General features: G+C 25.8%; 7 protein-coding genes across 7 annotated transcripts; 4 read left to right on the top strand and 3 right to left on the bottom strand.

Annotated features, from left to right (window-relative positions):
• Window positions 1-89: 89 nt before the first annotated feature.
• Window positions 90-1,567, top strand: LOC128955879 (NDP-glycosyltransferase YjiC-like). The gene is made up of 2 exons (XM_054301557.1): window positions 90-654; window positions 771-1,567. Exons 1-2 carry the CDS (start codon window positions 156-158, stop codon window positions 1,565-1,567), a joined length of 1,296 nt encoding a protein of 431 aa, XP_054157532.1. The 5' UTR covers window positions 90-155.
• A 789-nt stretch (window positions 1,568-2,356) lies between these two features.
• LOC128955425 (17-beta-hydroxysteroid dehydrogenase 14-like) lies at window positions 2,357-3,470 on the top strand. The gene is made up of 3 exons (XM_054301094.1): window positions 2,357-2,896; window positions 2,991-3,097; window positions 3,225-3,470. The coding sequence occupies exons 1-3, from the start codon at window positions 2,435-2,437 to the stop codon at window positions 3,466-3,468; spliced, it is 813 nt and encodes a 270-aa protein (XP_054157069.1). The 5' UTR covers window positions 2,357-2,434; the 3' UTR covers window positions 3,469-3,470.
• Window positions 3,471-3,888: 418 nt separating this feature from the next.
• Window positions 3,889-5,287, bottom strand: LOC128955880 (choline kinase alpha-like). Its single transcript, XM_054301558.1, has 4 exons — window positions 5,145-5,287; window positions 4,828-5,044; window positions 4,060-4,737; window positions 3,889-3,966 (listed from the first exon to the last, which is right to left on the bottom strand). The coding sequence occupies exons 1-4, from the start codon at window positions 5,270-5,272 to the stop codon at window positions 3,889-3,891; spliced, it is 1,101 nt and encodes a 366-aa protein (XP_054157533.1). The 5' UTR covers window positions 5,273-5,287.
• A 950-nt stretch (window positions 5,288-6,237) lies between these two features.
• On the bottom strand, window positions 6,238-8,883 carry LOC128956148 (endoglucanase E-4-like). The gene is made up of 7 exons (XM_054301830.1): window positions 8,582-8,883; window positions 8,360-8,511; window positions 8,155-8,290; window positions 7,397-7,843; window positions 7,231-7,298; window positions 6,701-6,840; window positions 6,238-6,633 (listed from the first exon to the last, which is right to left on the bottom strand). Exons 1-7 carry the CDS (start codon window positions 8,817-8,819, stop codon window positions 6,417-6,419), a joined length of 1,398 nt encoding a protein of 465 aa, XP_054157805.1. The 5' UTR covers window positions 8,820-8,883; the 3' UTR covers window positions 6,238-6,416.
• A 459-nt stretch (window positions 8,884-9,342) lies between these two features.
• LOC128956149 (uncharacterized) lies at window positions 9,343-10,323 on the bottom strand. The gene is made up of 5 exons (XM_054301831.1): window positions 10,297-10,323; window positions 10,027-10,218; window positions 9,794-9,930; window positions 9,666-9,714; window positions 9,343-9,386 (listed from the first exon to the last, which is right to left on the bottom strand). The coding sequence occupies exons 1-4, from the start codon at window positions 10,297-10,299 to the stop codon at window positions 9,678-9,680; spliced, it is 369 nt and encodes a 122-aa protein (XP_054157806.1). The 5' UTR covers window positions 10,300-10,323; the 3' UTR covers window positions 9,343-9,386; window positions 9,666-9,677.
• A 2,041-nt stretch (window positions 10,324-12,364) lies between these two features.
• On the top strand, window positions 12,365-13,230 carry LOC128955432 (NPC intracellular cholesterol transporter 2 homolog a-like). Its single transcript, XM_054301104.1, has 4 exons — window positions 12,365-12,627; window positions 12,716-12,756; window positions 12,830-12,867; window positions 12,971-13,230. Exons 1-4 carry the CDS (start codon window positions 12,435-12,437, stop codon window positions 13,152-13,154), a joined length of 456 nt encoding a protein of 151 aa, XP_054157079.1. The 5' UTR covers window positions 12,365-12,434; the 3' UTR covers window positions 13,155-13,230.
• A 1,734-nt stretch (window positions 13,231-14,964) lies between these two features.
• On the top strand, window positions 14,965-15,803 carry LOC128955466 (NPC intracellular cholesterol transporter 2 homolog a-like). Its single transcript, XM_054301140.1, has 4 exons — window positions 14,965-15,205; window positions 15,307-15,347; window positions 15,420-15,457; window positions 15,549-15,803. Exons 1-4 carry the CDS (start codon window positions 15,013-15,015, stop codon window positions 15,730-15,732), a joined length of 456 nt encoding a protein of 151 aa, XP_054157115.1. The 5' UTR covers window positions 14,965-15,012; the 3' UTR covers window positions 15,733-15,803.
• Window positions 15,804-21,468: the final 5,665 nt, after the last annotated feature.

Below are 21,468 nucleotides of genomic sequence, written 5' to 3' on the forward strand. Positions count from 1 at the left end.
ATGATAAAATAGATTTATATCTGTTATATAACATTATATACTAATATTTAAGCATATAAAGTATTAATATTTACAAATAAATTACTCAGTAATTAGAGTCAATTAATTTTATTAGTCAAAACATAATATTTTTATTAATAGCTTTAAATAATACAATGCCGGTTCAGTTACACTGTCTATTTGCACCATTGGATGCCGTGGGACACATGAACTCATCAATAGGTATAGCAGAGGAACTGATGCAAAGCGGACACAAATGTACATTTGTTATCACTGATCAATGGAAAGGAAAGTTAGTTAACTATGGTATCGATGAGGTGGTGATGTCGTCCGAAATATTTGAACAACACTCAGATCCGGCTAAGAGTTTTGCCGAAAGGTTTGTTAGGGATGGCATCATTTGTCCCGGATTGACAACACTGGAGAATCACATCAATTTCTATGTAAATACACTGCCGTTTTTCATAGAAAGAGGTCAATATTTGGACAGAAAACTGGAAGAACTGATACCTAAGCTTAGACCGGATGTAATATTCATCGATCAGATTCTCATAATACCATCAGTGATCCGGTCAGGTATACCATGGATACAGATATGCAGTTTAAATCCACTTTTTAATATTGACGATCCGAGAACACCCCCTCAAGCATCCGGTATAGTTTATATACTAATTACTTATTTAGTTTAAAATTCTATACATATTTTTGTAGTTTTTTTAATTTAATAATATGATATAAATTAATGTTGAACTAAATATAAATAAAAATAGGTTTACCAGCAAAAGGACATCTTAAAGAATGGGAGGCTTTTCGGTTGACTTCAAATTTGGCAAAACAACCGCTGAGGGAAAAGTTCAATAATTATCTTATTTCAAGAGGTGTCGAACCATTAAATTCCGATTTATATGTAAATCATTCAAAATATCTCAACATATATGCCTATCCACTGGAACTCGATTATCTTGATTTGCGTCCACTGCCACCCAATTGGATCCGTTTCGATACATTTCAACGCAAAGATCGGCACTTGACGTTTGAAGTACCGGAGCAATTGAAAAATAAGCCGGGTAAATTGATTTACTTTTCTATGGGAACAATGGGTGGCGCAGATGTCCAGCTTATGACAAGATTGGTCAGCATTTTGTCCAAATCTCCCAATAGATTCATTGTCTCTAAAGGACCCGGTTATCTGGATTATGATTTACCAGACAATATGTACGGCGAAAAGGTATTGCCACAGATACAGGTAATGCCAATTGTGGATCTGGTCATTACACACGGCGGTAACAATACATTTACCGAAGCTTTCTATTTTGGTAAACCAATGATTGTAATGCCATTGTTTGTTGACCAACACGACAACGCACAGAGAGTCGATGAAATGGGATTTGGAGTCAGATTGGATGCCTACCAGTGCTCTGAGCAACAGTTACTAAATGCTATCCATAAACTTCTTAATGATAATGATATGAATAATAAATTACGAAAAATATCGAAACGCATACTAACTGATAAAAGTAAACAACATTTGCCTAAAATTATCGAAAACTTGGTTAATAAAAAATAATTAAATGAAATTTGATATATAATAATAAATTATTAATTATAGCGCTTACAAACTGATGACATTAAACTACATTTGCCTAAAATTATCCAAAAATTAGTTAATATTAAAAATTAAAATTACAATAATTAATATTTTAAAACTAGTATTCAGTTTATACAAAATATTTATAATTATTGATTTAATTATGCTATAAATGTTAATTAAATTAGAGATAAGATATTATTATTTTATAATTTTTGTAAAGAAAAAAAGTATATTGAAATATTTTTTATTTAAATATTAAATTAATATAAAAAAATTTATTAATTAGTTTTATATAAACAACTTTATATATACAGAAATATATTTTATTATATTACATATCGTATATTATACCGTAATTATATTATCAATTATTAACTGTTTTAACTAATTGACTAAATTAAAGTTTGTTGCTTACATACAGTATGTTAACCTTTATATTATACAGTATTTAATAACTTAATTCCTAGTAAAAGACTTATAGATTTAATTAGAAACAAAAAAAAATATTAAACAATTTTAATGTAAATTATTGCGCAAAAGTTCATAGATGAATTTTCTAATCAATTATTTATATAATAATTTCTTATTTTTATCACACAATATATATCTATATATAATGTAAAGTTGTTTTATAATTTATAAATATTCAATACTTTTATAAATTTATATGAATAACTGTCAAATTGATTGATTTACTTACTGTCTATATTTAGTATAAATATTTATACAATATACAGTATATTAAATCACACATTTTAATTAAAATCTGAAATATTAAAAATTAAAATTTATATATTATTGCAAAATTGCATTTGATATATAAAAAGTTGATAATTAAAAAAAATGACACTACAACTTGACTTTAGTGGTAATGTTGTATTAATCACTGGCAGCAGTTCGGGTATCGGAGCCGAAATTGCCAAACTATTTACCAAATCAGGTGCCAACGTAGTGGTCACGGGTCGTAATACCGATAATGTTGCAAAAGTGTCCAAAGAGTGCTCCGATTTGGCGGTCAATGGCAATAAAATATTAGATATTGTGGCCGATGTCACCAAAAATGAAGATCTTCATCGACTCGTTAACAAAACAATTGAATCGTTTGGAAAGTTAGACATTTTGGTTAACAATGTTGGGTATGGTATTCCCAGTCCATTGGGTGAATCGCAATTTGTAGACAATTATCGGGCCATCATTGAAACAAATCTCAATTCAATAGTAATACTAACAAACCTATGCGTACCGTATCTCGAGTTAACAAAAGGCAATGTCGTTAACATGTCTAGTATTTGCGGTCATATAGCAGTTTGTATTTATTAATATATATATATATATATATATTTAAATGTTATTACAAATTTAATTATAAATTTAATTAATTTACCTCTAAATGATCTAGGCCAAAAATTTTTCCCCTTACTGTATTACAAAAGCTGGTCTAAATATGTTTACCAAATGTGCCGCCTATGAGTTGGGTCCTAAAGGCATACGAGTTAATGCTATCAAGTAATTATAAAAAGTTCATAAAAAACATTGTTTTATAATTATTCACATATATTATACAGTACTAAGAAATAAGTTTTAAATAATAATAAGTATTAATTTTTTTATAATTATTTTCAAATATTTCAAGTCCTGGTATTATTCGTACAAACTTTTTCAATGCAATGTTACAGTTGACCGACGAGGAAGAAGAGACCACTTGGAATCAATGTCAACAATATCCTGTCGGTCGTTGCGGTGAACCGGCAGATATAGCCAATGCTGTGGCCTATGTGGCCAGTAGTCACTCTGGGTTTGTAACTGGCACTACACTATTGGTTGATGGCGGACACATTGCCGCCAATATGTCGGTTGACTTTTTTATTAAGCAATAAATTATCCAAAAAAATGTTAATTGAATATATTTATCAAAATTAAATGAAAAATATTATCAAAATTTGTTTTTTAACAATATATATAAATATATTATAAATATATAATATAATTTATAGATATAGTTATTTTATGTGATATATTAATTAATATATTGAATATGTTTTTAACTTTATAAATTACTTACTTTAATTAATTTACAAACTAATTTATTAATTAAGCACTTTTAACAATATTTTATTTTAATAATGACTGTTTTAAAATTAACTTTTATGTTTATTACAATAAAGTAAAAATTTTATTAATGATTAAAAAATTATTTAGTAATAAAATACTAAATTTAACACATTCTTAAAATGGTATTATAAATATCTTTAAAAATATTGTTTAAAAATTATTTAAATAACTACACAATAAATTGATTAATTAATATTATTATATTCTTTTAAAATCTGTTTTTTCAAATTCATAAACATATTGAATCTCACTTCAGCTTTTGGCTAAAAAAATAAAATATAAAAAAACAATTATCGTTAAGTGTTTATAATATTTATAAATAAATTAATATTAGTTAATATTTTTTTAATAATTACCAAATTATCGGTGCTTTTACTTTGAATCGTTGAAAACACTAAATACATAACATCTTTCATATAAGCATATAGTGTGAAGATTTTGGCCTCTTTTATGACCTTTTCCCGTGAATTGACCGCTTGTTTTAGATAATCATTGCCAACCAGTTGCGACATTTCGGCCATATATGCATCAATAAATACTGACATTTGTTGGTCAGTAGGAATAGGGCCGTCACCGAAATCGGTCTCCACTTGAGCCCAACCGCAAAAATATTGGCCCAAATCAATACCTCTCATACCATAACAACTCCAATCAAAATCAATTAAATAAATTTCTAATTCTTGATTGTTGTTAACAATTGTGTCTTTTACTAAAATATTTCTACGATTAAAATCGTTGTGCGAGAAAACAATAGGACTTTTTTGTTTGGTCACCAAATCCAATAACCAGATGTATTCATCCAATACATCCACTTCTTGAAATGTCTTCAGATTGCTGTCGACGGCCTGTTTGCTAATAATTCCCTTTCGGATCTCATCCTTAAACTCTTGAGTGACAAACTTTTCATACATTTCCTTCAAATTGCGCGGCTGTTTAGCAATCGGTGTGGTTGTTGAGTGCAGTTTTGCCAACTTTTGTGCCAATTGTGCCACCGATTTGTCGTTAAAATCATCTTTCTTTTCCCAATAGCGACTCTATTAAATAAATTTGTTAATAATTTGTTAAATAAAAATATTAATTAATTTAGCAAAAAAAAACGTAATAAATAGTATATTAATAATTACTTCAATATATTGAATAATAGTACCGCCGGGAAAAGCACCTAAAATATCGGGTGATATATTACTAAGCGATAGTACCAGTGCTATGGACAGTGTGCTAACAGGGTTGATTCCGGCCATTTTAGAGATCTCCTCATTTTCATATCGTACCATAACTTTGGCTGTTTGGTCGACATTGTCGGGAAGTGCACAGTAGTATATCTTATTAACAAATCCAGCGCTAGTTTTTTTTAAAAAAAAAACGCAAAAAATTATTTTCAATACTTAAATAATTTTTAAGTTTGTTGCTTATTTTTGTTATAACAAACAATAATACTAACGCAATCGGTTTAATAATTAATTCATCGGTTTTAACGTCCAGCCATTTGTCCGATAGATATGATTTACATAAATCATGTAATTTAGATCTATCCTCATCAGTAATCTCTGTTATTTTACTAAAATCCATAATTGTGTTATAATATTAATTATCCGATTGTTATACACAATAATTAAAAATTATTTTTTTAAAAAATATATAAAGCTTAGTATATTTTTAAAAAATCACTTATTAAATCATATATTGTTTAATTCACTTTTATTTAAAGATAATTAATTGAAAATAGCAATAAATATAAAGTTAGTCATTTAATATTTATTACAAATAACTATAAATAAATAATTTAAGATTGAATTGAAAACGATATTTATATATCTATTTGTGAAACAAAACTAGAAAAGTGATGTCAAAATGATTTCGTTCAATAAAATAGTTTATCGTAATATTAATATTTGCTTTAAATATTACTAAATTTTATACCGTAATTATTATTGCACTCAATACCATGTGATGATAACTTTGGGACATTTAATGCACCAAGTGCAATTATGCTTATTTATTTATTCAAGGTTGATTATAGCCAACACTTACTGTATACACATAACGATTGTATGCAATATTTAAATATACTGTATATATAATCTTTATATTATTATTAAATATCAAAACTATTATACAACTATTATTATGATGTCATTTTAGTTTTTTTTCAAACTTTTACTTTATATTGCATTGCAATTAAGTTACATTATATTAATTGAATTTTTGATTAATTAAACCTATTTATAATCTGCAATTAAAGTCCTTATATTTATACAGTGAAAAAATTTTGTCCCTAACACACTTGTTATAGTAATAATGATAGTGTAAATTGACATTTTATCAACGATTTTGTTTATACATTTATGTTCGCTTATCTATAGATTAATTGAAAATTAATTTTATTTTTTCTTTATTGACCTTCAAATATATTTTTATAATCCTTAATTTAATATCCTATTATTCTTATAATTGTAATTAATTTAATTTAAATTTATAAATTATTTTAATATTTAATTTTAATTATTTAAATTTTAATCGTCTTAATTTTTTGTAGTTTTAATATATCTCACAAAAGTATATTTCACAATTTGTTTAAATAACAATTGTTTTAATATATTTTCGATGTATCTATAAATGTAACAAAAATGTGATAAATAAGTAAAGTCATATACTGATATTGTAATAATTATAATTAAAACATTTCTACTGTATATATAAATTTTATTTATGTTTATTTCAATTGAAAATGTAATAATGCAGTCAATGATCCCTGAAAGGCGGCGTTGTAGTCGATGGCCACCTCATTGTGCATATAATCGGTACGTTTGTCATCGTATACGTCATTTCTATCGGGTCCGCCTACCATAGCACCGGTCAGTACGTGTGGATTAGGTCCGGGATTTGTTTCAGCGCCGTAATCACAAACAGCCGGTGGGTTAGGACATGATCTGTAAATGTCGATGAGATTTATATATTTTACATATAAAAAATAGTGATTTAATTTAAAATACATACGATGATCTATGATGTGGATGTGTAGGTGGGTTTACACCCAAACCTACAACAAAACTTCTGCCGGTATCACCTAAAATATAGCCAATTTGCGATTCACCAAACTTACGATACGGCTGTTCATTGATACCTAATTTTGCGGCCTATTTGGTTGATTAAAAATTAATAAACATTTAATATTTTTATTGATCTTTATACGATCGCTAAACAAATTATGAATAACAAAAATTCTAACTATTTAAAATATTATTCAAATTATATTAATCTAAATATTATTACATATATTTTTTAAAAAATAAATCAATTTAGTACTGTTTACTTTATAATCAATATATTGTACAGCACAATTTGTACTGTAAAAGTAAAAATATTGTTTTTTCAGGAAATTGTAACTTAAACTTAAAATTAGTTTATAAACTTTATATTTAAAAAAAACATTCAAATTACATGTGAATAGGACATGAATATAATTTAATATATCAAACAATAAGTGATAAAAACATTTTTTAAAACTTTAAAACTTTTTTAATTACCTGCAAACAAATAAATGCCACATTACCCGCGTGTCTTAGAGTTCCCCATTCATTGATATATACCAAACCTATTCCGCGATAAAAATATTAATTTTTATAGATTTTTACTAAAAATTTAAGTTTTACTAAATATCTAATAATAAGGGATATTGTGATACGTGCCTACCTTTTGGTGTTTTAGGTGCAGAATTGACGACCCAATCGCAAAAAGTCTTAACCATAGTCTTGTACTTTTCATCGCCAATCAGTTGAGCGGCCAATACCTGAACACCAGCCGTCTTGTCGTCCCAACCGAACTCTGATGGCCTTCCAGTCAACTTAGAGGCAAACTCTTGAAAATGTTTGTCCACTTGTGCTCTATATTGGCTATCATTGGTAGCCCTGAGCAGCCAGAGTGCAGACCAGGCCAACTCATCACCAAAACCGGACCATGACTTGTAAAAGTTGATGGCATCGGTGATCTCACTCGTGTATGTATCGCGATGTTGATCAGCAAATGTGTACAAACTTTTGGCATGTTTTAGGACTAAATCGGCATATGTCGGGTCAGTCTTACGGAACACCATCGATGCTGCGGCCAATGCGGCGGCCGTTTCACCCGCTAAGTCGCTACCTATTAGTACATAAAGTTTAATCATTGAGTTAACAGTATTATATAATTAGTCTTATTTATTTTAAGTCATAAAAGCTCATAATATATTAGCTAACTTTATTAAAATTGCTAAAAATAGTCACAAAAATTATAAAGTTAATAAAAATACTATTATACGGTAATTACAAATAAAAAGTTAATTTGATAAATATTTCATTTGAATGTAAATTGATATTAATTATAGATATTTAATAAAAAGTTAATCAATTGTTTTTTAATTAATTTTATTAAATGAACAAGATTATTTATTAAAGTAATCGTGTAATACTAACCTCCTTTATTTGATGTTATTTTGTAGGCTGGTCTCACTTTACCGGTCTTTGACCAGTCCTCAGGTCGACTCCAAACCGCATGATCTTCTTCTCCATTACCCACCTGTCCATAGAGTTGATCCTCGTTTGTGTGACACTAAAAAAATTATTAAAAATTTTATGGATTTACATAAAATGTTTTCCAAAATAACAATGATTTACATACTTTAATAAAATAATCGGTTCCCCATTTGATAGCTTTGCGGACATTGTCAAGTTCCCCGGCCCGAATGTAGGCGTCCTCAAACTCAATGGCACCCCAAGAGAGGACAGTCACTGTATAGGCCATCGGAAAATTGAATTTCACATAATCACCGGCTATTCAATGATTATAATAACAAAATACGTTTACTTTTTCATAATATATCCAACTTTAATTGTGTCTTACCGTCGAAGTAACCGCCGGTCAGATCCAAACCGACAGTCTTGCCGTCGTCAAGCATAGAGTCACCTCTCCATGGGATCCGGTTATCGGTCGGCAATTTACCCGATCTCTGGGCCTCATAAAACAGTAATGATGAATGTATTACATCGCCGTAGTTATAGTTGCCATTAGACTCGGTTTGAAATGTCACAGTTTGACCTACCAGTGCTACTGACAATACTATTATTAATATGTTTAACATATTTTTAATTTTTTGTTAAAAAATTTTCAATTAAAACTTATCATTATTATTTAGATATTTTATACACTGTTTGAAGTGTTTTTATATAAAAAAACATGTTTTCAAAAATATATATAAATGATAAATCACTACAGTATTTATTTCACAATAACTATTGTTTACTATAATATGGATTATAACTATCGTAATAAAGGATGTAAAATAGGAATAATATGATATTATTTAAAGATAATGTATTAAAATATTAATTTAAAAAACATTTAAATCATTGACATTTTCTTATATTTGATAAAAATAACGAATTAGTTAGAAATTTTAAGTATATATCTTTTATGAAACTATACTTAATTAATTAAATATTGTATCAAATAATTAAATATAAAATAAAATTTTAAACTATTAATTACAAACATATATTTGATTTAAAAAATTATGTTTAATTTATCCGTTAATAAATGAAAAAATATGCATTTTATACATACAGTGTTTATAGAAATAAAAGGAAATAGAATATACCATAAGTTGAGGAAAATCCTGGAGTTTTTATTATATAATAATTTATTGCAACTAATAAATAAAAATTAAAAAAAAAATCTATAGGTATTATAATATCGGTATATTACATAAATAATTTGCAAAAAATATTTTTAAAAATCACTTTAAATTATAATAATATCAAAGTTATTTACATTAAATATAACATATTGCAAAAATTAGCATATTAAATTTATTAATCAACATGAATTAGCAATTTATGATAAAATCTAGATATTATTTATACAAAATTATTCATACAATTATACCAGTTTTTAGCCATACAGTATAAATATAAGTATAAATATTTACCATTGAAATCATTTATATTAATTTAATAGGTCTCCGATTAAAAGTGGCACTTAAAAAATAAATATAAAATATATAATAATAATAATAAATATAATTTACTCAATAATTTATCATAAAAAATATAAAACCTTATAAGTTTGGCACCCGATTTACGGTCATATTTGGCTATAAAATCAATAGTATTGCTATCAGTGATAGGATTGCCGCCAATAACATAAATGTTTCCCTCGGGTGACGAGGATGTGATACGACCACCAGATTTCACCTGATATTACATTAAATATTATAAATTGTTTACTAAATTTTATTTAAAAAATTATTATTCATTAAAATATCCACAAAAATAAACAATTGATATTACCCTTAGTCTAACTTTAGTATTATATCGCAATATGACTGTCCAGTAAAGTGTCTGCTCTTTGATAACAATAGTTGCTTCTGTTTTGTTAGGATCCTGTGCTACGACACGATAGGTTACAGAGCACTGGTAGCTGTGAAGTATTACCAATAAAATGATACATAACCATGCTAAAGTCTTGATATTTAATTGTGTCTATAAATAAAATAATAATATTATTAGTTGGATATTGTTAAACTATTTTCAAAAAACAATTATGTTTAGTATAATTACCATTATTGACAAATAACTTAATAAAAATTATTTAGCATTAATAATAATAATTTTAATGTTTATATTATTATATTAAAATTTACTATCTTTAGATAAACAATTTAATCAATGTTATGAATTTGTTTTTATTTGTTTTTCTAGCAATTTATTTAGTAAACAATAAATACAATTTGTTATATATATAATACAATTTTAATTACAAAAAATATTGTTGTGTAATTGTGTGAATTATGTTATAATGAAACATTTGTCTCATTTATGTTTTATTAGCAAAATTATTTATGCTAAACAATACAGTGTACACTGTTTAGTATAGTATCCAATTTACTACTTACTATCCATTGTATACCAGCAGTTAAATTGTTACACTAATGAATAATATAAATTGATTTATTTGTGATATGTCTGTTATTTTTATTAGTTATTTATGCTATTAATAGATTATTTATAAAATTTAAAGTTTTTAAAATTTACCACAAAAAAATGTCAACTTGCAACTTTTAATACAAATGCAATGTACAAGTAAATTAATAAATTAATGTATAAGAAAATAAATAATATTTATAAAAAATAGTTTAACACTACAGTTCTTTATTATAACAGTGAGAATATATTTAATTAATAAAATAGTATAAACTGTTGTACATGTATATAAAATATCAATAGTTATCATTAATAATAATTTATTATCAATATTTGTTTAAAATATGAGATTATCAAATTCATTAACACATAAACTGTATATATTTAGTGCTATCTATTGTTAATTATATTAATAATATTATTCATTAAAAAAATAAGTTTACCTTTAAGTTTATTAATTCAATAAAACTGAAAATATTTATTTAAACAAACTATTAATTAATTATAATAAGTTAATTAGTAAAGTTTGTATTGTAAAATTTAGATACATTATTAATTTTTACACAAATTTATATATTAACAATTTTAGAATTTGGAAAAATAATTTTTAATTTGTTTGAAGTTCAAACTTTGAAACATTTAATTTTTTAGTGATTACAGATAAATAATAATTAATTTTTCAATTGTCTAATTTTAACAATAATATAATTATATTTTCTAATATATTAATATAATAAATGAGATAAGTTTTAAAATTAATATTACTTCTATGCTACTCAAAAAATAAAATAAAATACAATACAATAAATGGGAAAGTAATTAAATTATAAAAAGATTAATTAACTTAATTAACTAAATAATATCACACCATATACTTACCCCACACTAAGGTTTATTGAGTCTATTTTTGTTGATAATATAATAAACCACTTGAAAATATTTGTTGAAAATTTAGACGGTATTTATGAGATATGTATTTCATAGATATCTGAGTACCCAATAACCCTTTCCTAATTAACTAGCAATATATCCATGAAACAATTTAAAAAAAAATAATTTCATATAATATTAATAAATTAAAATTAAATTTTTATTAATTCAAAATTAACTATTGAAATACATTATTATTATTTTTAAATATTGACAATTATAAATATAATAATTTAAAAAAACTAAGTTAGGAATTATTTATAAGTAATTAATACTGTAATTAAAATAAACGAGTAACTATTAGTATATAAGATTTCCTTGATCATTAAAACATAACCATTTAGCTACACGGATATCAGTAAATTGTTTTTAACAAAAATTAATATTATAAATTTATGTAGTAAATTACATTTATACAGACAATTACTTAATTTATAATTTTTAAAAATTAAATAAAGTAATTATAATTTTTATTTTATAAAATTTTCCATTTAATAGGTATCATTATTTATTATTTTTAAAAACTAATTAAAAAATTTAAGAGAATAATAATAATTACAATTATTATTATTATCGATACTACCTTGCTTGTTATAAAATTAATTAAATCAAATTGTTTCGTAATGTTTATCAAAAAAAATTACAAATTAATTTTGATATTTATTAATACGAAGGACCTAGACCACTTTAACTTTAATGATAAGAACTTACATCTACTATACAGGTGATCATCATTATTAAGACAAATATTTGTATAAATAGAGTGTCTCTCAATTTGTTTGACAAAACATTTTGAATCATTCAAAGAGTTGTCAGTTTAGTAAAACAATACAACAATTTTAATAATGAATTCATTTCTAGTCATATCATTGGCTGTCGTGGCACTGGTCGGTGGCATTCAAGCAGTCAATATCAAGGATTGCGGTTCAATTGACGGAACCGTTGTGTCGACCAAAGTTAACGGCTGTTCCGATAGCGATGAACGGTGTGTTTTCCACGCGGGAACCGATGCAGGAATTACTGTCAAATTTGATTCACGTATGAAACTATTATTTGTTGTTTAATTTCTAAGTTATTAAATTATTTTAAATACTTAATTTAAAATATTATTTCTATGACTTAATAGGTGTTGACTCCAGTAAAGCAACAACTAAACTATGGGGTGTTGTGAGTACTAAAATTAAATATTACTCTAATTTTTCAAAATATTAATTATTAATAAAAATTTTTTACACTACAGATTGCCGACGTTCCCATCCCGTTCCCAGCTATTCATCCGTTAGTATAAAAATATATATGATTTACTAATATTTTTAATTATTATTTAGTTAGCTAAAAATAATTGTATTAACTTATAAATAATTGTAACAATTGTTTGTAGTGATGCTTGTAAGGACGGTGGTGTCCACTGCCCAATCACTAAGGGCTCGCACCAGGAGTTGAATGTCCAGATGAAAGTCGAACAGTCCTACCCTAAGGTCGAACTTGTTGTTAGAGTTGGTTTGGAGGACTCGGACGGCAAACTAGTGTTATGTCAGGAAATACCTGCTGTTATTAAGGCATAAATTTCACAAATAATAGGACTTTAAAATATATTTTATTTATTGTATTAAATCTGATCATTTAATATATATATATATATATATACATAAATTTAATTAAAATTAAATAAATTACTCAAATAAATTGCTCAATAATATCAAATTAATATTTTTTTTAAATAAAAAACATATTTCCAATTAATACGGTATTCTGATCTAAAACAATGATCGTCTATACCAATCATTAATATTAAGATTTATAATCATCAGATTTTTTTCTATTTATTCTACAATATATATAATGATAGTTTGATTTATAAATTAATACAAACAGTTGTTTAAATATTAAGTGCTTTGTTTAAATAAGACATTTATAATCATATAATACAATGTATTGCATACACTTAACAAATTATTGACACTTACTGTCTATAAAAATAAATGACTATACCCTGGCACTATTATGTCATAATTTATAACCTATACCAGTGATCAAAATTAAACTTTATAAAACAAAATTGTATAAATAAACTAGTACATATTAAATGAGTAAGTGTTTGTTTAACTTACTCATTGTTTTATATAAATTATGAAAATTACTATTAAATATCTGTTAAAATAGTTATGTTATATATGTATCACAAAGTTATCATGATAACACTTAATTGTGATCACTGACCTATACAATGTTAGTTTTGTAATGGGGTGCCATTGAGTTTGAAGATCCCTATATTACTATAATAACTAATACTATTATAACTAGACAGTAATTACAACTAATTAATTGAAAGTAAAGTAATTACTCAAAAATAATATTATGTGTTGATTATTAAATTATTAATAATTATAATAAGTTAAGTATATTAATGATTTTAAAATATAAGTTATTTTTTGTTTGAAAAAAAATTTATTGGTACCATCTAATTGCTATACCTGTATATAAAAGTTAAATAGTGATTAATTTTGAATTGGGTAATTGATAAATACGTTAATTATATTATATAATATATATTAGATAAAATTTATTACAATATATTCAAAATAATTTTATGTTTTTCAAAAAATACAATAAATGGGAAAGTAATAGATTAATTAAATAATAATATCACACCATATACTTACCCCACACTAAGGTTTATTGAGTCTATTTTGTTGATAATATAATAAAACACTTAAAGATATTTTATTTTTAAAATTTACATTAAAACTATATTAGATAACTGAGTACTCAATAACCCTTTCCTAATTATTTAACAGTTTATGCATAATAATGAATAACTAATACAGTATATACAGTATATATAATTTTAAGTTACGATTAAATAATTATTTATCCAATATTTACTATTAAATTATAATTTTCCATTTTTTCATTCATTATTTAAATATTGACCTTTTATTATTATGAAAATTTTTATAAACTTTGAATAAAATTTCTAATTACTTATTAGTTAATATAACAGTTATTAGTGACTAAAATTATCTTGCTCATAAAACTTAACTCGTTAGCAACACTATTGATACTATTAATTTGTTTTAAATACATTACGTTTATTGGATTGCAGTTATAAAATTTTAATACAGTTATCATTAAAAAAAACATTTATTTCTTAACATAATAAGAGAAAATAAAATAGAATTATTATTATTAATATTGAAACTATCTTGAATCTTTATCAATATATTATAAAATATGATATTTATTAATAAAAAGGACCTAGACCACTTTAGTAACTTGAATTGATGATAAGAACCTACATCTACTCTACAGGTGCTCATCAATACTAAGACAAACATTTGTATAAATAGAGTGTCTCTCAAATTGTTTGACAATACATTCAAAGAGTTGTCAGTTTAGTAAAACATTACAACAATTTTAATAATGAATTCATTTATAGTCATATCATTGGCTGTCGTGGCACTGGTCGGTGGCATTCAAGCAGTCAATATCAAGGATTGCGGTTCAGTTGACGGAACTGTTGTGTCGACCAAAGTTAACGGCTGTTCCGATAGCGATGAACGGTGTGTTTTCAAAGCGGGAACCAATGCAGGAATTACCGTCAAATTTGATTCACGTATGAAACTATTATTTGTTGTTGTTTATAAATTTTAATTTCTAAATTATTATATTATTTTTAAAACATAATTTATAAATTTTATTTGTATGACTTAATAGGTGTTGACTCTAGTAAAGCAACAACTAAACTATGGGGTGTTGTGAGTACTAAATTAAATATTACTCTATTTTTTCAAAATATTAATTATTATTTAACATTTTTTACACTATAGATTGCCGACACACCCATCCCGTTCCCAGCTACTCATCCGTTAGTATAATAATAATTATTTATTATATTTAGTTATTTAATTATCTAAAAATTGTATTAACTTATAAATAATTGTAACAATTGTTTGTAGTGATGCTTGTAAGGACGGTGGTGTCCACTGCCCAATCACTAAAGGCTCGCACCAGGAGTTGAATGTCCAGATGAAAGTCGAACAGTCCTACCCTAAGGTCGAACTTGTTGTTAGAGTTGGTTTGGAGGACTCGGACGGCAAAATGGTGTTATGTCAAGAAATACCTGCTGTTATTAAGGCATAAATTTGTCAATTAATTGTATTTTAAATATATGTTTATTTATTGTAATAACTAATAATATAATACATAAATATAATTAAATTAAAATAAATCACACAAAAATTTATTCAATAAATTCAAATTTACTATAAATATACATACTTTACATAAATATTTTTTTCTAAAACTATGCAAATCATGTGCACCTTTCCAACAGCTACTATATCGAAAAACCATTATGGCTTAAACAACGACTAATTAACTAATAGTTAATTATATTTAAGTATTCAAATAAATTACTAAATTTATTAATAATTTTGATAAATTGATAATTACAATAATAATTAACGACAATAAATATTAATAATTACAAAATATAATTTAATTTTTGTTTGTTTGAATTCTTATAGATAAAAGTTAATAAGTGATTAATTTTGAATTAGGCAATCGGTTAATATGTTTATTATTCTATCAATATATATATACAGGTAAAATTATAATATTAATATATAAAATTATTAGTTAAATTTTTTAAATAAGAAAATTTAAAATTTAAAAACAATACAATAAATGTGAAAGTAATATATTAATTAAATAATAATAATACTTACGGGAATCTTCAATACGGGAACCGATGGCGGAGTTATTGTTAAATTTGATTCACGGATTAATCTATTAATTTTTATTATTTTTTTATTAATTAATATATTATATAAAAAATATGTCTTAATAGGTGTCGACTCTAGTAAAACAACAATTAAAATATGGACCATTGTAAATAATACTTAAATAATACGATTTTTTTTATAAAAAAAAAGTTTTACTGGTAATTATTTTTTATGTAATTACATTACAAATTGCCGACACAACTATCCCTTTTCCGGCTACTCACCTGTTAGTACTATAAAAATCTACTTAATTTTACTTTAATTTTATAACTGTTATATAATTTTAATATAATTATTGTTAGTGACGACTGCAAAGACGGTGGTCTTTACTGTCCCATAACTAAGGGCTCACATCAGGAGCTAAGCTTTCAGATGAAAGTCGAAAAATCTTACCCTAAGATCGAAGTCCTAATTAGAGTTGGTTTTAGAGGACTCGGACAGCAAACTATTGATCTGTCAGGAAATACCTAATGTTATTAAGGCATAAATTTCACAAATAATAGGATTTTAAATATATATATATTATTTATTGTATTAAATGAGTATTTAATTATGTAATATTTGTATATTTAATTAAATTAAAATTAATTTCTCAAAATATTTGCTTAATAATTTTAGGTAATTTTAAATTAATATTAAAATGTAAGCATATTTTCAATAAAATAGTTTTTAGTCTATAAATTAGGTGCAAATAGTTGTGTAAGGGTTAAGTGCTTTGTGTCTGTAAAACATTTATTACACATATAGTCATACTATTTAATAAATAATAAATACAACTGATATATCTTATAATTATATATTAATTATATTATTTTTCTAATTAAWTTTTTTTAATATACTAGATTGACTTTAATTTGATATAGTTTATAGAAAAAAATTAAAAATTATATTATTATTAAAATGTAATAATAGTTTATATAACTAGTAAAAAAATACAATTAGCAATAATATAAAATAATAGTTGCAATGCTTATTAGTAATAATTTACACAATAATAAGTTATTACTTTAATATAAATGTACGTTTTTATAATGTAATTAGGATATACCTGGGTGTTTCCAAAAAAATGTGTGATTTGTTTGTTTTACATTAAACGATTACACTAAACAACTGTCAAAAAAATTGTTAAAATAAGTGAAATTTAGAAAAAAATCTGAATTACAATATAAAACACCTGAGATATTAACAAATGTTTTGCAAATATTATTAATTTTTTTTTTTAAATCTTTTAAATTTGTAAACATGTAATTATTATAATAAAAAAAGGTATAAAATCATTATTTGAGAAACAAAAATAAGTTAATTGAAAATTTTTTGGAGTTTAACAAAACAAAAATTAACTCTAATATATTGTTAAAAAAATAAAAAATATTGAATTTACTTACATTTGTTATTATTATTTAATAACAATGAAAATTTTAATTTTGTTATCTTCTATGATAGCACTGTCCGTACAGTACGGTCACGTAGTTAAACCCGAGTGGAACCCAGAGCCGTTGCCACCGTTGCCTGAATTTCATCCGGCACCGGCACCTGAGTGGCACCAACCTGAATGGCATCCAGAGCACCATCCAGAGCATCATCCAGAGCATCGTCCAGAGCATCATCCAGAGCATCGTCCAGAGCATCATATAGAGCACCGTCCAGAGCATCATCCAGAGCATCGTCCAGAGCATCATCCAGAGCATCGTCCAGAGCATCATCCAGAGCATCGTCCAGAGCATCATCCAGAGCATCGTCCAGAGCATCATATAGAGCACCGTCCAGAGCATCATCCAGAGCATCGTCCAGAGCATCATCCAGAGCATCGTCCAGAGCATCATCCGGAACATAGACCACAACACCATCACGAGGAACATCATCACCAACAGCCACAACATCATTCCAAACCCGAACACCTGTTTCCGGGACACCCGTGGAGTGAACACGAAAGACCTGAACACCATAATAATCATCATCAACACGAAGGACATCATCCACACCCGGAGCACGAGTGCTGTAATATAATACATATACAATTAAATGTTTTTAAACACTTAATACAATAGTTATTGACAATTAATTTTTGTTTCATAGGTATCCCTCACGTTGAACCACATGGTTTGTTATATGCAAATATAACTGTTGTAATAAATAGTTATTTATTAAGTATTTTACTTATTTTTAATTGACATAAATAGCCGACACAGCCATCGCAGAACCGGAGGTCACTTGGAAAGGCACGTATGTGTGCGATCATCACTCGAAACTCAAGTACATATATGTCGACCTAACCGACCATAATCTGGATTGGACATGCAATGGTGCCCTAGTATATCGTTATGGAAGCGCCTCCTATAATGTTGTTTTCAATGATCATCACAGCCATAATGGACACGATGTACAAAGTCTACTGGTTTCTAACATTACTATTATCCGTACTTTTAATAATGGTTTGTTAAAAAAAATATTACATTAAATAATATGTTTAAATATATTATTATTTTGCTATAAATCTATAATGGGTTTCATATATAATGTATTTATACCGTACAGGAAATTTTGATGAACAAAAATGTGCTGTTATTACACATAGCCATCACCATGAAGGACATGGATCATGGGATGATCGAAATAATGGACACCATGGACAGAGAGGATATGAAAATCATGGTAATTATGGAGGTCACGGACATGGAGGTCACGGAGGTCATGAAGATCATGGAAACCATGGACAAGGAGGACACGAAAATCATGGAAGTAATCACGGAGGTCATGGAGAACATGGTGGGCATCATAATGACTGCGCTGGCGATTCATTGAGAGCTATTAGTATCTATAAGGTCACAGACCAAAAGGGTTGTTGTGCTCACGGTGTCGACTGTGCCGAAGCACTGTTCGCCGAAATTGTCATCGAAGGCAAGTGTTGGTCCCGGTGTGTATTGGGAGAGGCAAGTGTCACATTAGACCCACCAGTCAATAATCACGGACAGGTCGGACATAGAAAAAGTAAATTAACCGAAGAATCATTAACAACGACAAATCAACTCAAGTCTGATGAGAGCACAGTTAGTAGTGTGGCTACCGATGCATTGCCCGCACTATAAATATATATAATAACAACTATTGATTGCTGTTTTTTGAGAGGTTTTAGTGTTTTATGTTAAAACATTAAAATTTTTATTAACAAATAACTTATAAAAAATAATTTATAATAAATTATTAAACAAACAAAATTATAAGTTGATTTTGTTTTTACATTTTGTAAACAATAAATTAATGTTTTATATTTATTAGTTTCTATTAATTAATAAATAGATAATACTATTAATATAAAATTTTAACTTTAATTGAATGTCAATATAATTATGACTGGTAATATTAAAAATATTTATATAGATTAGTAAATCAATTAGTATTGATATTTAGTAGTATTAAAAGTTAATTTTATAAATTTTGAATCAATAATACAGTATACGGTATATACAGATCTTACTAAATGCTTTAGGTATTGGCAAAAGTATAAAGAATTTGATTTATTTTTTTATATTGTATTATTAACCAACTATTCAATAACATATGTTATGAATTTTATCAAATTATCATTAATAGTTTCAAAGTTATTGTAATTAAAAAAGGTCTTGTCGTTGAATATTTTGTATACTAAATATGCAAAATTTTGGGACGTTATTTTTTCTTAAAATTATAAACAAAAAAAACAAATATTGTTTCTTAAACTTATCAAAGTTAACTCAAAAGATAATAAAGTTTTTTATACCAGTATCAGTTTAAATATAAATTAATTCAGAAAAAAACAATAAAGCTTAAAAGTTGACCAAATATCATTAATGACCACTTGTAAAGACGATTCATTCAGGAAACAACTGCTGATCATAAATTAAATTAGTATATGTCATGAGTAGGAGTAATAGTCAGGCTTTTTACGCACATAACAGTTATAAAAATATTTTATAGAATTAGCTGTACAAAAGCAATTTTGTCAATTTGTACCTAATAATTTTTGGTTTGTCAATTGAGGTGACTTTGAAAAAATGTCGATTAAATTTTAATCTCTAAGAAAATAATTCCGAAAAACTTACGAATAAAAGAGTAATAGTTGAAGAAGCACATGTTCATTTTATGAGTCAGACTTACCACAGGAATTCAAAATATTGATCTTTAAAGATAAAATTTCACATATTTGATAAAGTGTCTGATAACTTTGAAACTATTAATGATAATTTGATAAAATTCATAACATATGCTATTGAATAGTTGGTGAATAATATGATATAGAAAAATATATCGAACACTTTATACTTTTGCCAATACCTAAAGCAATTGGTAAGATCTGTATAGTGTGACTAATACTCAATAATATAAAAGACTTTTAATCATAAAATCAGTGCCACTATTGATGAGCACTGTTAGTTTAATGTATTTTAATTTATCTACCAGTGCTTTCACAAAATACAATTAGTTTTATTAATAAATATAATCGTTTATAAAATTATATAAACTTGTAATTTATATTTAAATATATTTTATAATATGTAAATTATATTGTTATAAATTATATATCTTTTATTTAAAAAAATATTTTATTACTAAATTTTTACGTTAATGTTAATGAACCTTGTTTATCCTTTAATTAATAAGTAAATAATTTATGCAAAACCACTTGAAAATATTATAATAAAAAAAATATATTCATAATAAATATCTAATGTAAGTTATTTAATGTTAGTAATTTTTAAAATCATTTACAAAATTTACATAATGTTTATTTTATTATTTCTATTAAACTGTTTTATTTATAGTCATCAATACAATAATCACAGACCCAAACCTAAACCTGAATGGAAACCCGAACCGTTACCTGAATGGCACCCACCTATGCCAGAATGGAATCCCGAACCTGAATCTGAATGGCAATCACCGATAAATGTCTGGAAACCGGAACCCGAAACTGGTTGGGAACCACTGCCTGAATCGCAACCCGAACCCGAAACTGAACCTCAACAATGGCAACAACCATTAAAACCGGAATCTTCTAAACCTGATTGGAACCCAAATCCTGTACCCGAATTAAATCCAGTACATCCCGAGTGGC

Source organism: Oppia nitens, unplaced genomic scaffold, assembly GCF_028296485.1.
Source record: "Oppia nitens isolate AA-2021 unplaced genomic scaffold, nextdenovo-longstitch-racon4-pilon3 scaffold2_pilon_pilon_pilon, whole genome shotgun sequence".
NCBI classification, from domain to species: domain Eukaryota; kingdom Metazoa; phylum Arthropoda; class Arachnida; order Sarcoptiformes; family Oppiidae; genus Oppia; species Oppia nitens.

Bases quoted from the DNA above. Each gene is read 5' to 3' on its own strand.
- LOC128955425 (XM_054301094.1), top strand. From the start codon at position 2,435: ATGACACTACAACTTGACTTTAGTGGTAATGTTGTATTAATCACTGGC. The intron at 2,897-2,990 runs GTTTGTATTTAT...TAAATGATCTAG, and splicing joins GTATTTGCGGTCATATAGCA to GCCAAAAATTTTTCCCCTTA. The intron at 3,098-3,224 runs GTAATTATAAAA...AAATATTTCAAG, and splicing joins ATACGAGTTAATGCTATCAA to TCCTGGTATTATTCGTACAA.
- LOC128955432 (XM_054301104.1), top strand. From the start codon at position 12,435: ATGAATTCATTTCTAGTCATATCATTGGCTGTCGTGGCACTGGTCGGT. The intron at 12,628-12,715 runs GTATGAAACTAT...ATGACTTAATAG, and splicing joins TACTGTCAAATTTGATTCAC to GTGTTGACTCCAGTAAAGCA. The intron at 12,757-12,829 runs GTGAGTACTAAA...TTTACACTACAG, and splicing joins CAACTAAACTATGGGGTGTT to ATTGCCGACGTTCCCATCCC.
- LOC128955466 (XM_054301140.1), top strand. From the start codon at position 15,013: ATGAATTCATTTATAGTCATATCATTGGCTGTCGTGGCACTGGTCGGT. The intron at 15,206-15,306 runs GTATGAAACTAT...ATGACTTAATAG, and splicing joins TACCGTCAAATTTGATTCAC to GTGTTGACTCTAGTAAAGCA. The intron at 15,458-15,548 runs GTTAGTATAATA...AATTGTTTGTAG, and splicing joins CCGTTCCCAGCTACTCATCC to TGATGCTTGTAAGGACGGTG.
- LOC128956148 (XM_054301830.1), bottom strand. From the start codon at position 8,819: ATGTTAAACATATTAATAATAGTATTGTCAGTAGCACTGGTAGGTCAA. The intron at 7,299-7,396 runs GTAGGCACGTAT...ATCGCGGAATAG, and splicing joins TGCACCTAAAACACCAAAAG to GTTTGGTATATATCAATGAA. The intron at 6,841-7,230 runs GTAATTAAAAAA...TCAACCAAATAG, and splicing joins TGGCATTTATTTGTTTGCAG to GCCGCAAAATTAGGTATCAA.
- LOC128956149 (XM_054301831.1), bottom strand. The intron at 9,931-10,026 runs GTAATATCAATT...ATGTAATATCAG, and splicing joins ATACTAAAGTTAGACTAAGG to GTGAAATCTGGTGGTCGTAT. The intron at 9,715-9,793 runs GTTTTATATTTT...TTATTTTTTAAG, and splicing joins TCGGGTGCCAAACTTATAAG to TGCCACTTTTAATCGGAGAC.
- LOC128955879 (XM_054301557.1), top strand. From the start codon at position 156: ATGCCGGTTCAGTTACACTGTCTATTTGCACCATTGGATGCCGTGGGA. The intron at 655-770 runs GTATAGTTTATA...AAATAAAAATAG, and splicing joins AACACCCCCTCAAGCATCCG to GTTTACCAGCAAAAGGACAT.
- LOC128955880 (XM_054301558.1), bottom strand. From the start codon at position 5,272: ATGGATTTTAGTAAAATAACAGAGATTACTGATGAGGATAGATCTAAA. The intron at 4,738-4,827 runs GTAATTATTAAT...TTTATTTAATAG, and splicing joins CTATTATTCAATATATTGAA to AGTCGCTATTGGGAAAAGAA. The intron at 3,967-4,059 runs GTAATTATTAAA...TTATTTTTTTAG, and splicing joins GTAAAAGCACCGATAATTTG to CCAAAAGCTGAAGTGAGATT.